The sequence below is a fragment of the Saccoglossus kowalevskii genome, chromosome 17 (genome assembly GCF_978046115.1).
Source record: "Saccoglossus kowalevskii chromosome 17, keSacKowa6.1, whole genome shotgun sequence".
In the NCBI taxonomy this organism is placed as follows: Eukaryota; Metazoa; Hemichordata; class Enteropneusta; family Harrimaniidae; genus Saccoglossus; species Saccoglossus kowalevskii.
In genome coordinates, this window is record NC_140657.1 from 22,359,569 (window position 1) to 22,378,258 (window position 18,690).

At 36.0% G+C, this 18,690-nt stretch overlaps 1 protein-coding gene across 1 annotated transcript in view; it reads left to right on the forward strand.

Annotated features, from left to right (window-relative positions):
* The first annotated feature begins 11,901 nt into the window (after positions 1-11,901).
* LOC100372527 (GTPase-activating Rap/Ran-GAP domain-like protein 3) overlaps positions 11,902-18,690 on the forward strand; it is a 180,958-nt gene continuing 174,169 nt past the window's right edge. Inside the window, exon 1 of the mRNA XM_085492476.1 lies at positions 11,902-12,657. Coding sequence (XP_085348602.1) covers positions 12,308-12,657 — 350 coding nt within the window. The 5' untranslated portion in view covers positions 11,902-12,307. The remainder of the gene's footprint in view (positions 12,658-18,690) is intronic.

Here is an 18,690-nt window from a genome sequence, read left to right on the forward strand (position 1 = left end):
TTTTGGTTGAAACATGTGAATTCGTCTAGAGTTATGGGTGCTAGATTTATTGTTATACATACATGTTGTATCACTAGGCAGTCAGCTGTTAAAGGTCAGGTAATCTCATAGGTAGAGTTTTATCAAAAAGATTAATGATCTGTCTGGCTTCGAATCCGGCTATCTCGTCTGTCTGTTGATAACGACTTCAGTAAGTCTTTGTGTCATACTTCGCCGGATATGCTACACAGAGAAACGGGCTTATCAAGCCCAACTGTGTATAACGGTGCCCTGAGGATCTACATTTTACAAGGTGTCTTGCTCGATAAACCAAGCATAACATGCCAAGGAAATAAATATTATTAATTTTGTGATTTTCTCCTCAGAAAAAGAAACAGTTCTCTAGTATAATGCTGCTGTGTTGAAAGACAATTCATGATAATACTGGCCATAATGTTACGCTACAAACATTTAAGAAAGGTTCAGTGTATTGTATTCAAAACATTGGAGTCGTAAAGCCAGGTTAACCCTGGCTTCAAAGTGGTCAGTGTCAACAAGTAGAAAATGTATTGACTTTGCTTACTAATTTAAATTAAATTGAAACAACCAGTGTACAAGTTGATAACACAAAGGGGGGTTGGGCGTGGTTTTGGGCTACGCCAATGCAACCACCTTTTTTCTCGTGGTGTTACATATAGTTATTGTCAACTGTCTGAATATGACAGAAAATCATAGTGGAAATAACTTCCAGACCCCACAGACGTCAAGGCGAGTCCATGGGGGTTCTTTTATTATTACATTAGTTCCTAGACTTTATGAATATCGCCAAGAAAGATTTCACGACATTTTTTTTGTAAAAGAGCGCGAAAGGATTATCAGCTAATTCAAATTCAAATTCAGTGACTTAGCGCTCCAATCTGTTCATATGCAAATATATTTGCATATCAGTTATTTAATATTAAACTAATAGTTACCAATATTTAGTTTCAATGACCAGAAAAGAAAATATGTACGGAGGCGCATATTACCTTTTTTCAAAACAAACTATTTGTCATCATTATTATCTAGTCTGAAATTCTCATAGCCCTGAAAAGGTACTGTCACAGGATTTGTGTATACATTCATACATGCTGATGATGTTTATTAGCGTGCTATTGAGACTACCGGTCGGTTAGGCACGTCACAACTATCGCAGATTTACAGATTTACTGTGCAATTAGATTAGAGATTATTTGCCCTAATACCAAGCAAACCAAGATACTGTTGTCACCGGGATTACTCTTATAAGGATTTTTTTTATATTAAAAATTATTACTTATAAAGATATATTTTCATTAGCAGTAGACTAATTTGAAACACTGTTGCTGACTATTTTTGCTGTTTGTAGTGTCGCTAAACAATTTATTTGATCATGATTTGTCTATATATGTGTTAATCTAATTGGTTGTTATGACAACATAAATTTACTACTCCCTTTGCAGAATATGCATCGATTATAGATTTTATAATACAATGTCAAACAATGAATATAGGATTTTAAATATTGCTTCATTGTTGTAGTTGACCCGTAGAAGGTTCAAAATATTAGGTATTAATTGATGTTCAAGATCGTCACGCCAAATCAATGATGAATGTCAAGTGGCCTCGATTTCTTTATTGCGCATGCGCACTTATATTGTTTACAAAAATGCCTTCTATCGCTGACTTCAAAGTTTGTATCTACTCGGTATACTAAAAAAAACATGTTTACTTCAGTGTCTACTTTCAGTTTTACAAACTCTCTAAAAATGTTATTACGCCTCGGTCAATAAATTCGTCTACGAGTCATTATAAATGAATATTGACCTCCACTATTTGTTGAACGATAGGCCATACGGACCGCTGCCGAATACCACTGTTGAGGACTTACTTTGGTACAGTGCGTGCTGATTACACATACATACACCACACGTGTTACCACAGTAACGTATGGAAAATAACGTAAATAATATACATTTAGACATTTTTATAAATTAAATATATCTTATTTTAAAGGGCGGTGATAGTTGCGCAGCGCTTGTTCAAATTTCATGTAATAAAACGATGTATTTTACACGCGTTGTATGCATCGCTGTAGGTTCCGTACCCAACAGGGCGCGGCGCGACAATAATTGACCTTTAATTTTAAATAACACATCCATGGTGATATCCATAGAAACATCCAGTGGCGGATCTAGAGGGGCCCTCCCGAACGCATGACGATTCATATCATCTGGATTACGCATAGCTTCTTTGCAATTTACGCTCCGTATATCTTAAGCGAAGCATTAAGCAAGACCTTATTGCTGGATCCGCCACCATTTTGCTGGACCCGCCACTGAAAACATCAGTATTTAATAACCCATATATAATGTAGATGTATATATCATAATACAATCATCCGAAGCCGATGCAGCGATTTATAATTTCATATTCCTTATAACATGCATAAACAAAGATTATAATAAAATATGATTGCCGACTCACGGTATGTCATTATCTATTAAAGTCGATTCATGGCTCAGTCAATCTAATTATGTATATCATTATAATAATAATTATAATCTACGACTTTTTATTCAACTTTGAAATTTGAACATACCAACAACACCGTTTGTGTCCACTTAAAAGGCGGTGGTCGTCGATATGCTGGGACTCATAGCGACGTATCCAAAGCGTGTAAAATATATTTGTTTGTTTACACACAATTCCCGCGCTGCGCGACGACGACGACCACCATTCAACGTGGAATTTTATGTCATTGACGGCACCGTGGCTGATATCGATTAGTATAGTTACAATGTTTTAGGCTGTTGCTTTTCATCAGTTTATTCACAGCCATCTGACAAAAAAAAACTGCTAAAACATCATAACCAATGTTGCCAGAACAGTGGATTCCCTGCTGGTGTTATCTTCACTGTCTTCCAAGGAACCCAGATGCACCCTGTATTATAAATAGACTAATGGCGTCGCGTGCCGAGTTTACAATCTAGGCTTATTCATGTCAATTTCTTTTTTTCTATTATCACACAAATGAATTTTTAAATACCAATTTGATGTGCTACGTGTTATAATGGGTAGATGACATTCTGGGTCAGTACTGTGTTTAACTATAGTATATATATATAATAAATAAAATAAAAAAAAAGTAGTTACTTTTTTCTACTGAGGTTTTACTACTGTCACTCGGTTGGTGTTGACGAATTCAACTGAGAACACGTGATATAGCTGTAGTTTAAACATACACCACTTATTGTTAAGGTCTCAGCCAGCAGACACAGTTATATATGATGACGTCTGCTGGTTGCTAGGTGACAGCCTTGCGACTGTGCCTGGAGTTAACATAAAATGAGCTACGCTAGCTGGACAACAGCGACTAACTAGACGTCCGACCAACTACGACCTAGAGCTAGATCGCCCCCGTCAGTTTGAAAGCAGGGATATGAGGTCTTGAGTCACGTGGCAGGGTTACGAGACAAAGAATTGCCTAGAAGCCTAGATATGAAAATATAATTTTGATTAACATACTGTGGCATCGTATTCACAATAATGCAAAATAAATAACATAACATAACAACTTGAAGAAAAATTAATGCTTGACAACCTTAACAAAACATACGACAATGAACGGGACTTGCCTAAGATTAGTTTAGTCTACCTCAGGCCGGTGACACTACAGCAAAAAGTCATTGCATAAAACACATGGTATTAAATCGTTCTATAATTATATTGTAGTTACAATTGCAAGAAAGATCAGTACGTAATCTACAATGTCAATACTATTTAAGGGGCTGGAGGCCTCACAGTTAAAAGTCCACGACTAAAAGAGAATAGCTGCATAATTAAATTACCTCATCACATTGAATTTACATCAATTGACAGCATGGAAGAAATAAGACTGTTACCCTCGTTCTATTAACCGACTGAAGAAAGACACTTTGACATTTCTAAAGTCTCTTAGTAATGAAAGTATTTTCTTGAGTTTTTTATATTTTAAAAAGAGTGATATTCAATGGTCACCTTCTAATGGATTTCGAACTAATAAGACGACTCCACTCGCGATATATATGTATATATAGATCGTGAAAACACAATCAGCGTAGACGCATTTGATACACGGCTCATATAGCAAGCAAATGACCTGATGTTGTGGAAGATAATAACACTTTCTATGGATCCGAACTAAATTATATATCAATCGCACGTTTTACCAATAGCATTTAATTGATAGAAAGCTTGGTCACATATAAATATCTATCATCGCACTTCATTTGTACATTACATTTATCAACTTAATTACTTAATTATAAATTATGAAATCATGCATGAATATATATCACATGTATAATGTATTGTGACAGATGAAACATACATTACGTTATATATATATACGTAAATATGGCGCTCCCGCGGCAGGATGACTGGCTTATCATGTAATAACGGGGCGATAATATATTCTGGATGTCTTAGATTGGCAAACTAGTCAATAATTCAGACGATTATACCATTATTTATTCATTTGAAAACTATGCTGATTTAGTTTTTAACAACCAGTACATATGTGAAGGTTGCCACGAGTGAAGTGTTTGTATCAGGTAACGATAACGACTATCCAATTTCATTAATAAATTAAACGTGTTATTTAATTGCCAATCCAATGTATGTACACAGTGTTCTAAATTCTTATATAATTAACTATCGTATCCGTTATACACGGACTTCTTTGAATGTTGACAACACTGCAAGACCCTAGCGCCCACGCAGTTTATCTCGTGTCTATTACTTGTCAATTCTACGTCATTCCTCGCAATTCTTTTTTTATGACTACTTTGTCACATATGGACAGAAGATGACGATTTTCTAGCGATTTGTTCTGATATTAAAAATCTACCAAGTATTCCCGAATTTTATGAGACCCGCGTCACAACGAATCTGGGATCTGGGGCAAGCATTTCCTTGTGGTAGACACACACAGCATTAAGTCTTAAAATAAAATGTGTAACAACGCAGACGCCAATATGTGTCTTTATAAGTCGAAGATATACAGACATCGTAATGCGAAATTTGTAAGGACCAATCTTGGCCAATCACAGTGATGCATTAATTGAATTGTAATAGAAGCCAGTCCAATCACTTATAAATATCAAAATCACATGTAATCTGGTCGTTTACTGCCGTACAATTTGTTTAAAAGCTTCAAATATATTTTACCATAAATGTAATTAAATGTATAATTATATAACGAGTAATAATTTTATTTACGCGTTGCTTGTTACCATGGATACCTTAGTTGTATGATGATGGCATGGAATCAGGAATTATAATTGTAAAACACGTGTACACGGGCAAGGGATCTTTACCTTGTTGATTTTCTAAAGCGACTGCTAATAGCTTCGTGACCCTGTGCATAACTGCTTTCTCGGAAACGAAATAACGTGAGACACCGTGATTGTTGAAGCAATTGTGTTTTTTTAAATATTTGTTGTATACTGTTCTAATTTTAATGAAAATAAATACAATAAAATATCTTTCTTAACATATGATGAAGTATCTCGAAATGCACATATTATCGTTGAACCATCGTTTTACACAGGGAATGAGTATTATAGTATTATATACATATTATCAATTATTTATAAGATAAGGATGTGCAACTTGGATATCTATTACATTTGGTGAAAATCAAATCCAGTCATTTCTAACCGATCACAGAACACGCCAGACGCTTGGGAAGGTTCGAGCGTAAACAGAAAACATTAGGAATGCCGCCGTACTTAAAAACGTAAAATGTACACAATACATGCCTTACTACCAAGCAACACAGTTGCAAAACATTGCGAGACGAACATTACACACTTATTTGTATTAATATTTCTAGAAACGTATGTTTATCATACATCTTCACGTGACTTCTTCTTCATGGCATAACACACCCCTTTCATCTCATGAATCAAACTCGACTGACGACGTTTAATAAAGATGTTTGACGACAAACAAACCACCGAGTAGAAACTACATACACCACTGACCCCGTAAATCCAATTTATTTCCCGAGTTTTAATAAAATATTAGAAGAACAGTGACTCGTACAGTTTTGAATATAAATTAAAATTTGTCGGAATGTACGGTCCATAAACTGTTGAGAAATAAGTACTATTCGCCCGTAAACCTGTATTCAATTAACCTTGGTGAAATTCCAATAAAATGAGTTAAGCTAGTTTGTTTTATTATACATTGGAAACGCTTCAGAATCATTATTATTAATATTGTTCACACACTGCTGACTTTACATCGAATTGCTGTTTATAGACCCAGGTTATCAAAGATAAATAATGAATACACTGCACATGCAAACAATGGATACTTAGTTATTTCAATGCTTGTGTGCGTTCAAATGCAATAATTAATTTATAACACTAAAAATAACATACAACATATTTCTTGAGACCCCCGATCATAGATGAGACTTATGGTAACGATAATGCGCTACGTACAGTTACGCTTAGGGACAACATCAAAAGTTCAATGTATGATAAAATTCCTTTAGTTCCCCCCCACTGAAACTTAATTGATAAATATTGATCATGGCGTCATACTACATTCACCATTAAATACAAATTGGTAATCGGACAGTAGTATGGCACAGCAGTTAGTTGTCGGTGGGTGTAAAAAGACTTTACAAATGCACCAATAACAAAGAAAAACAAGCTTTATTTGTACCTTGCTTTTAAGAAGTACATTTAATTTACAAAGGTAGGTAGTACAATGAAATTGTCATTTGACGCACATATTTACACAAGGACCAAACAATTTTCTCGTCTTGGATGCTTTTTTTTTCATTTTCTGTTATTTTTGTCCATGATTGAATAAAAAAAAACTACAAATACTCCAAGATTTGTTTGACGTCATTAAAAAATAAAATCGTTTTTGTAGGATTGAAACCTTTTGAGGTCAAACCCCCCATCCCTAAACTAAAGCAAATAAGTTTTTTTTTTATCCCCGACATCAATCTTTTGACGCCGTCCCTTACCATATGATGATGTACTATGTTTTAATGAACTGCGTAGTGTGCACGTTGTATTTAAACACATATCAGAGAAGAGAAGACAATTAATAGTAACAGTAAAACGCTTGTATGTCAATTCTTTTCAATGCACAATAACACAAATCAATTATAGAAAGAGATTGAACTTTAATTATTATTTATATTGGTTGGACTGTATGTACATAAACTGCAATGCAGATATCTACAAGTTGTGCACTTTGGGACATAAATATAAAACAATTTATACATAAGCTCATCCTATCTATTCTAAAGAAACACAACGTCGTAAAAGTAATTTGCATATTACATGAAATATGCAATATCAACATGTTATTTGTAATATTGTTGTTTGATACTAATATGTTAATGACTACGTTGTATTATCATGACAAGACCATGCACTGTAGTTCACATTTGAGTTTTCGTTCTATAGAATACTGACATTCAATACAACGCATATGCACGTACAACAACTATCACTGCATACGTGTTTTTGATTTGTAATCTAAAAAAACTATTGTGTGTTCCGAACATTCAACATTTTTAGTCCATGATGAATCAAAATCTGGTTCGGTCAACAGTATATAGTATCGAACAACATTATTATATATATATATATATATATATATATATATATATATATATATATATATATATATATATGTCTTCCATCTTGCATTTTTAAGTGTTGTTTTGTTGAATCTTTGTCGCCACGGACACCATACTATTCACTGATCTTATAGACGTCCTAAAAGTTCAAAAATATTTTATTACGTAACTAAACAATAATAATGAATAATAATAGATGGAACATTGTGTTTTCTAAATAATACTAAGTTTTAGATGAACTGTTTGTATATGATGAGCTTTTATATAGCCAAAAATTATAGACGAAAATTAAAAGGCAACACAAATACTAATTCTTTGTTCAGACTGTTTTATGGAAATGTCAGTTCATCTGTGCTACTCTCCTGGTTTTGAGCATGCAGTGACAATAGTGCAAAAAGGAAGTAACTGTACGTATAAATTGTGCGTACACAATTAGTTATGAAGTTTACCAAGTATAATGACACCAGTGCAGTAGCTGGTGTCTGACTGACATTATGCCAATGATAGTTCAAACTGATCCGCAAAACATACGGTATACGCATTAACACAAGTTATGGTAAACAATGCATCCTGTCCAGGTTCCAAAGCGTCGTCTTCCGGTCGCAGTATGTCTGATAGCGACATTCTCGATGCCACTTCAAACACGTTGAATTTCCATGACAAACCTTCCTATAACAGGGGACATTTTGTCGTCACAAGCCACTAACCGTTCATTGCCCCTGCTACTAGTATTGTAATAATAGCAGTAACAAAACTAAGCAGCGAGATGATGTTATTATAAATTCGACCGCTGCTTGGAAAGTCATCACAACAAATGTTCCTAGACTGAGTTGGCGTGACCGCCATGAATCGACAGCCATGGATTTTTTTTACTTCAACGGCGCTAGCTGCATTCACGCCCGACTCGCATGTTAATATTCACCAGGGCACTAGTCACTTAGCGTTCACTGACCTTCACCTCTAGTAGTACATGTATTGTATTAATAGCACGAACACATTTTAATATTTAACTGGCGGTTCAATGAACTGAACAGCATGCTGTCGTTATTAAAAATTTGGTCACATCTACCTTGACAAATATTGCTGGACTCTTGCGCATGCGCACCACACGCAATCACATAATGATTACCTGAATGGGTCAGTTTTCACGGCAATGGTGCAATCAGTTTTCCTATGATTTTTCAAGCGGATGAATATAATGTATGATATATCTTCTTAATTGCTTATTCCGAAACTTTTAAAAACATACTCAACAAATACAAAGTAAGTAACTTCGTGCGAGAAGCTGTGACTCATAATGGTTTATACGAACTTTCGTCTCTAGTCATTGAATAATATTTCCGTATACACTGTTTTCATGAAAAGTTTTTTGTTAGGCTACCACTCGCCCGTAAAAACAAACATTAGGTAACAAATCCACTCAAAAATCATAATACATATAAAAGTTGTTCTTACGAGGGCCATTGCGAGCAATTCAAGGTCGTTACAAGCCACGCTATAAATCAGTATTACAGTACATAACCTCGTATTACGTGCACGTACGTAATGTGTGAGCGTCAGACACGTAGTAAACAACATCACTAGTTGTTGAGGCATAACCAAACACGGAGCATAGTAAAGTGGAGTTGTCAACAAGATTAAATTCCCGAGTGTACCAATGACAGGGAATGTTATTCAGCGTAGTAAGATGATAGAGCCGACCCGATAAATGCCAAAACAATTTTAGAACTTACGAGATAAGAGGAAATCATACATGACCAATATCGATTGGCCAATGAGATCGTAGCATTTCACATATATATATACTAAACCGGGAACATTTGTTTATGGTTTTACGTCATGTACAATTTATAAAGCTCATCACATTCAATTTAAGACAAATCTTATTACGCACTATAAAAACGTTTTGAAAGACACTATAACAATTGCTTTATTTTATTTCACATCGTTTCCATGCACGATTTAACCAATTAGATTCTTCTGTTGTGTTCATGACGTCGTGACTGGGGTCGCTGACATACACGTTTCTGCCCTTGCTTGATGACTGCAAATAAACGCGTTACGGAAGCCGAGATGAAGTAAACATATTCCGCCAACTACTACGCTAATAACATTATTCCGAGTAAACCAGTGTTTTATTCACTCTACATAGACGCCAACACTTGTCAACAACAGTTCTAGCACAGCAGTAATATAAAAATATACCCCCATTATACGGTAAAACACATGCAAGCTTACTACATTGATGCCTAACATTCTATTTATATTAATTATGTAAAAAATAATAAAACAAAAAATTAATTAATTATCACTTGAAACAGAATAAATTTTGTATATTTTATTCGTCATATGCGGGGGTGTTAATGACTGGAAAATGGTAAATTATTTAACTGTGTAGTACCAAATACTGGAAACTAATTAGTGTTAAAACAAGCCTACTAATTGCCATTATTGTATTTCCCCCTATATATTTGTTTTCAGTGATTATTCATTTCATTTTCCAACGTCACGAAATTTGTTTATCTGCGCACACAAACGCGATATTTCCCACTCCCACTATAATATATTTCACTTTGTAGTACCATGTGTGTTCATTGAGGTACTGTTATGTATTGCTACGCAACACTAAATTATTACATAGTACTGAGCAATTCTGTACGTGCGTCCAATAGGTTACTACTACGTAATATCATTTACCACAGAAATAGTACGTAATACCGTAATCTGTAATACCATATAACACTGTACAATACTATATGTGTTCAACAGGCTATTTGTAATAGTACATAATAATGTGCTTCATTATGTGTGTTCAATAGGTTATTACTCTATAATACTGTTACACAAAATCGTCTGTTATAATACAGTAACACTGTTACTACTATGTAATACCAGGTAATGAAATCGTATTTAGTACTACGCAGTAGTTCGTAACAATGTACAATACCATGTGTGTTCCATAGGTTACTACTATATATTACAATGTAACACTAAATTAGTACGAATACTGTGTAATACTACTTGCGTTCAATAGGCTATTTCTCTGTAATAACATGTAACACTTGAATCGTATATAAACTGTAGAAAACCACATGTGTTCAATAGCTTATTACTCTGTAATACTATGTAATACTTGAATCGTAAGTAATAGTACGTAACGCTGTACAAAACAATGTGTATCGAATATGATATTTACAGTATAATACTTCATAACACTAAAATCGTACGTAACACAGTGCAATAAAATCGTATGTAGTAATACGTAATCATACGTAACCCTGTACAATACTACGCAATATGGTCGTTGGTATTTGTTGTAATAAGATCTGATTTCCCAGTTCCCTTTGAAATGAAAAAAAAATCGATGAAGACACGATCTTCTAATAAATTAATGTATTAATAATATATTTCTTTAAAATCAAACAGACATTCAATATAAGAGCGTCATTACCCGTCTTGTCATGCTCGAACTCTGTATGTAGGCGGACTTTGATCAAATGCATCACTTGAATGGTAATTGAAGGCGACGTATACATATACCCGAAGATTGAAAAATAACGCCATTGCTGCAGGTGTGCTTATCTAATTTTATTACGACATAGAATTGTAGTACGTGGTGTGCAAATACTATACTGGAATGCCTGTTCATTAGTGCTATCTACGAATACGCGTGCGTGGAACCATTCTCTTTTAAAAGCCAACTGAATTGTAATAATAACAATGTTTCGTGTACGCAGATCTCCAAGCGCCTGCTCGGTGAGTTATCTTTTCATTGGAACAACACTTTTGTTCGGGCTTTTAAAATAACGAGGCGCGTCATCGTCGTGGCATGATTAACTCGATATCGAGGTAAAATGTTTGCTAGGTTGAGATACTGGCAGCTAGCTAGGTTCTTTCTCGTCACTTACCTAGCCTGCATTAACTAGTGCCCCTTAGCTCTGGCAGCAGTGTGCTCTGATCATTGTGTATGTGTTCTAGTGCATTTGTACACAGGTGACAAGCGGTATGGTTACTGACACCCACCACCTAGCAAAATAATATCAAAAGGACACCGGGAAGTAAGTACCGTACAGCAGATATGTATACCAACAACGTGGCGTTGCCACAGCTGCCGTGTTAGTGTATCGAGATGTCGCAACATGACGTGTCTTCGTCCCACGAGAAAACACCCTAGATCTAAAGATGATATCCATACCACGGAGTTGGCGCCACTTTATTGGATGCGTATTGCAGACGACAAGCACCGATCAGAGTGATTTACCGTGTCTTTGAGTCGATGGGTGATAGTGCTCAGTTCCACGGGACCTTGTGAGAAGTACACAGCCTCTACTCAAAGACACCACATTCTCCGCGACACTCTTGGAGAAAGCGCGGTTATTTGCATCAATAGAAACAACGTTGTGCGCTTGACACGTTTTCGTCGCCGTTTGTGTAACTGCTACATGCTCAGCGTTTCTATGCTTCGCGAGTTGGACAACAACAAACACGGGATGTCCATTCTGTTGTGACGTACACACACAGGTAAAACCAACCCAAGTGCTGATTTGTACGAACAAAACACACTGTTCAACTCAAAGCCGTCTATATTGCAATACACAACGTTTTGAGAAGTGACAGTAGTACAAAATAGGCTATTTTTGTATTTTTTTCGGATTTATGAATTACCTACGCACGATGGAAAAACAAGCGGGAAGCTACTCAAAGGGAAGTTCCGGTGAGGAAATGCGATCTTCAAGCAGGGCAAAATGTCTTCGCAAACACTGGGCTGGATTTATCCAGAAAGCCCGCACAATCGATAACCAACTCACACAGCCTAAACCCCATCTAGGCCTCCGTAGCATGGTTAGGGAATCTGTTTGTTTTATGTGGCCCATGGCCAGTATATCCGAGGAAGCGGACAACGAACTACGACGATGTCTTCAGCTTGGATTTGACCCCGAACCAGAACCAGACCTCGAACTTGGTGAATGTAGCGACGCTAGCGTCAGTGACGACTCCGACGACAGGTAAGCACTGCTTTGATCGCGTGTTGGTTTGTACTGATTGCACGTTTAGATAACAAGTCACTATAGCTCCCCAGTTATTTCCACATCAGATTTTTATATTGCGGTCACGGTACTCTTTTAATAGTGTCACATTGCCACTGAGTATGTCAGTATTCTGTCTAAGATCACGTTGCTGGGTGGGCCTGTGGCATATAATTTCACGGCTTTCAAAACAATCACACTAATCACCGATTACCAAATCGTCCACAGTGAAACAGGTAAGATTGAATATGGTAAACCTCAACTATACGAACAAAATGTGGCATACTATATCTTTTTAATATACGACAAGTATATATTATTTATGTGTGTTGTAGATATGTTATTTTCAATAAATCAACATTTAAAACCCAAATAATATATTTTAATCATCAATCATTCTTAATTTAAAATTCAATGGCCAAATTTTCCTGGCGCGTTAATCAATCGTGAGACCCCCACCATTACGGGGTATACATCATACATATATACTAAATCAGTTTCAGATTTTGTAATGTGAACAAATTATATAATAAAATTATTCTAGCGCGTGCTTATTACGAAGGGCATGTAAATGGAAATATCGCTTCATAGTTGCGAACGGCTTTTTCTGCGATCAAATCGGAATCATCAAAGTCGTTGATCGTCACTCGCCGACGGTATCCGGTATATGTTAACTCTGTGCAGCATCTTACTGCAATATATAAATGCAATGAATTAGTGACCTGTTCGTCACTGTGTACTTTCACACACAAATAATCTCACGCTGACTCACCTACGATGAATGAATGCATGAATGGGAGGCATTGTTATTGATGTGAACAGATGCTGCACGACTTTAATTTTAAAGTTTAATTAAAATGAAGCGCACACCATACTTTCTGTTATGCTTTGGAATTATTATTCCCCAAATGGTACTCAGCATCCTGGGCATAATATCGGTGTTATGTACTTATGCTTAAAACTGATCTTTAAACTCACAAACGAATATACTTCTTCTTGTAATGACGTTATCGATTCGTGTGGGAGCATTCGATGCAGTACAACATGCACTATGGAGTTAGAACACGTATCGTACTTTGTGTATAAGTCGAACAAATGTCACAATCATTTATTTGACGCACGAACGTCAATATAAAAACGGCACCCGAGTACTCCGTTCCGTACTCCCGTTTTTGAAAAGAAAAACAATATTATGTGAGGATTCTATAGGCCATTATTAACAGTGTGTGTCAATATCATAAAAACAAAACAAACAAACACTGAGCTATGAGGTAAATCTATTGTTTGCATAACGGTAATGTGTTATGAACCTATTGGGATACAGTATAATTACATACTTCTGAAACGATGCCTAACTATGCCGGGTCGTCATACATGTTAGACCCAATCATCACATACACAAACATATTCATTATATATGTAGACCTATAATCACATATATATGTAGATCTAGTCGCCACATACAAAGACCTAGTCATCACGTATGTAGACCTATAACCACATACGTTGGTTAATTCGTCACATATGCAGATCTATTCGTTACATATGTAACCCTATTCATCACATATGTAACCCTATTCGTCACATGCAGACATATCCGTCACATGTGTAGACCCATTCGTCACATGTGCAGACCCATTCGTCACATACGTAGACCTAGTCGTCACATATGTAGACCTAGTCGTCACATATGTAGACCTAGTTGTCACATATGCAGACCTATCCGTTACATGTGTAAACCTATTCCTAACATATATAGACCCATTCGTCACATTTGTAGACCCATTCGTCACATATGTAGACCCATTCGTCACACGTGTAGACCTAGTCGTCATATGTATAGACCTAGTCGTCACATATGTAGATCTAGTCGTCACATATGCAGACCTATTTGTCTCATGTGTAGACATATTCGTCACATATATAGACCTATTCGTCACATGTGTAGACCCATTCGTCACATATGTAGATCCATTCGTCACATGCGTAGACCTAGTCGTCACATGTGTAGACCTAGTCGTCACATATGTAGACCTAGTCGTCATATATGTAATCCTATTCGTCACATATGTAGACCTATTCGTCATATATGCAGACCTATCCGTTTCATGTGTAGACCCATTCATCACATATGTAGACCTACCTGTCACATGTGTAGACCTAGTCGTCACTTATGTAAACCTAGTCGTCACATATGTGGACCTAGTCGTCACATATGCATACCTATTCATCACGTAACTAGACATAACATCAACATATACAGACATAGTCCTCCCATAAGTTGACATAACAATCACATAAAATACCTAGTCGTCCCATAAGTAGACATAACTATCACATATATAGATCTAGTCGTCCCATAACTGGGCATAACCATCACATATATAGACCTAGTCGTCACATAAGTAGACATAACCATCACATATAGACCGAGTCGTCACATAAGTGGACATAACCATCATATAGACCTAGTCGTCACATAACTAGACATAACCATCACATATCTGGACCAAGTCGTCTCATAAGTAGGCATAACCATCACATATATAGACCTAGTCGTCACATAATTAGACATAACCATCTCATATATAGACCGAGTTGTCACATAAATAGACATAACCATCACATATGTAGACCGAGTCGTCACATAAGTAGACGTAGCCATTATATATATAGACCTAGTCGTCACATAAGTAGACATAATCATCACATATAGACCTAGTCGTCACATAAGTAGACATAACCATCACATATAGACCTAGTCGTCACATAAGTAGACATAACCATCACATATAGACCCAGTCGTCACATAAGTAGACATAACCATCACATATAAAGACCTAGTTGTCACATAATAAGACTTAGCTATCACAGACCAAGACGTCAGATATGCGCACCTAATGGTTACATGTATTTCAGCCTAATCGCCAGAAGTATAAACACAGTCACATATGTAGAATTAGTCATTGTATATACATAGACATAGTAGTACATGTAGGCACGTCCATTGCATGTTCATACTACTTCGCCTCTGCGCGTGTTGCACTAGAGATGTTTGATTCACTCTCAAGCACAAAAGTTTCCTAACGAAATTATGTTCAACCATTGTGATCCCACAGGACACGCGATTGCGTTTTTATTTTGTAATTTCCACTTAAAGTCAAGCAGTGACGTGACATAGACGTCGCTAGTCGAAAGATTCAGTGTGATGAAGACTACAGGGACGATGACTGAAAGGATGTTAAATAAAAGAGCACTTGTGGGTATATTTCTTCTTTTTTAACATCAGAAGTGGTTAACACGTGACTATGATTGACAGGAGCACTAAGCACGTTTTACTATTCATTTAAAAAAAAAATCACAGGCACATGAGATACTCTGGGTTTAATATTTGCTCAACTAACATTCACGCTCTTCCGCAAACAATGTTACAACCAACAACACTGACAGCTGCACAACCTCTGTGAAGCTACCTATAGTTTGCAAATGACCAGCCCAAGAATTTGTAAAATTTAAATGTTCACATATACGTTGTGTACAATTAATGTCCAACGAATAAAAGGATGTGTGGTAACACCACAATACCATACACAATGTTACATATGAGGTTGATGCCGATCTGGGTATACTGATGTATAATTTATAATCACATTCTCCCGAATCATATTGCAAACAAATAATAATAATGATGGATTAACAAAAAAACAAACAAGCAAAAAACTGTACCCAACGTCACGGAAGCCATATACCAACAAAACTATAGTACGAATTGTTTTTTTGGTAACATATATAGCCACTTTAATTTGTAAACAAATACTGATTTAAAAATACTGTTGTCGATGATTTATATTGTTGATAATCAGTACTATCGTCGAACTGCGTGTTTGGACCTTAATGTTGCCTTGAGTATGTTAGTGTCCAAGTCGTGTATATGGAATATATGGTGCCTGAAAGATGACACGATTATATATTATATACATACAACGGAATATTTTTACCATATCTTTGCAGAACTGAAGGCAGATATTCTGATCTCTAGACCAAAACACTCCCAACACGTGCATTATTTAGTGGATTTATATAAACAAAACACGAGAACCTTACGGGCTAACATTTCAAAACTGGGTTCTATCAGCTACGTTGATATTATTATTATCCACCATGGAACGTGCTTGGTGAGCCAATTACTGTATGACGCAGGGAGTTTGTGTTATCGTTCCTTCTTTGGCTTGGAAGCATATCGCCTGTGATATGCAGAGATGATCTCAGACACACTATTGTCGCTGAATAACATCGACGCCAATGACATCCTTCTACATAATTGAAGTCGACTCATTGATTGTTTCGCTAAGGCTTTTGTGATTTAAAAATTACTGTACTAGGCGGCTGTAGAGATTTAAATTTTGATTGATTTTCCTTCCTGCCATGATTTGAATAACACATATGGAATCAATGTTTAACATGAATATGTCCATGTGTTTCAGAGAGGTAGACCGGAACCAATTGATAGAGAGATAATATATATATATATTTTGCCTTCTAAAAAATGTATAAATCTAATCATGTATCAGTTAGATAACAGATGTGATTACCGGTGTTCCACAAAAGGCAAGTGATGATAACGTCACTATTTAATGTTGAGAAGGGATGCATTACATTATTTTTTGGCGTGAAACAATCACTGCTCTGAAGAACTCATGACGAATCAACTGCATATGGCATGCCACCACGTGGCAAAGTAATGTGTTTGTGTATTTATATTGGACAACGACAAAGTTCTGGTAAATTACATCATTAATTATCGCCCTCTTGCGAGCATATATTAACATACAATAAATACATAACTATAAATACGAAATTACAAAATACGTCACAATCGCTAATGCCTTTAACGCCTACACTTGACTCAAATGGCCGTCGAGATCTCGTGAAAAGCGAGGCAGCGCAAGACTTGTTTTTGACCCTTGAGTAGTCTTCCATTCTTCCAGCCCGAAGAACGCGATGACGAGAAAAAAAGAACACTATTGTGGTGGCAAAGCAAGTCTCGTGGCTCTCTCACTGCAAACGAGATCTCGACGGTCATTTGATCTCAGGTCTATCACGTGCTTCTTCGCCTTATTACAACAGTGAAAAAATTAAAAAAATGTACAAAAACGACTGAAAAAACAAGAACAGAATTATGCATTTTGGAGATAGTATATACGCATACGTGACGAAACACGATATAGAGGAATTCTAAAGTAAAAAAAAAATCGATTCTTAAAGATTTAGATGTGTAGATAGGGACAGTGGTTGAATAGATCTAAGCATTCATGTATAGTGCATTGCTTAATCCCTCTGACACCAATGGGACATTATACAAGTTGTAAAAAGTTTGACCTGGTTGTGAGGCATTAGTTCCGACCTTTAAATAACAATCTTTTATTCCAGGTTATATGATGTGGATAGATAAGTTGGTGATTTATATGATACCTTTCGTATGTCACGTTTGTCCTTATACCCGTTTATTACACCTATTAGGAGAGAACTATGCATCGTTAGCTTGTACGATAACAATTATAGATAAGAATACTAACACATGAATACTAAAATATTGAAATAAAATTGTGTTTTACGTTTTTGGTCACACATAACCTTTCAGTGACGTACAACGAGTGTTTTATATACCATTGGCGTCAACATGGTTACTGGACTTATTGTTGTATTATGCACATTTCCTGGGATATACTAGTTTTTAATAATGTCTGAAAACAAGGCCTGACATTTATTGAACTGGTTTTAGAAATTTGTTAACCATTCATGAAAACATTTTCTTCATCGGCCTTGGAATACATAATATTATTTTTCTGCTTTATTGATTATATGATGGCGATATATTGGGGGAAGTAATTTTCCCGGCGATTGACATACGTCTTTTGTTTAAAGGAAACTGTTCTCAGAGGAATAGAAATGACTGACATTTCAAAGTGGATGGTCTGTGATTGGATACTAAATTATTCAGACATAGTCTCT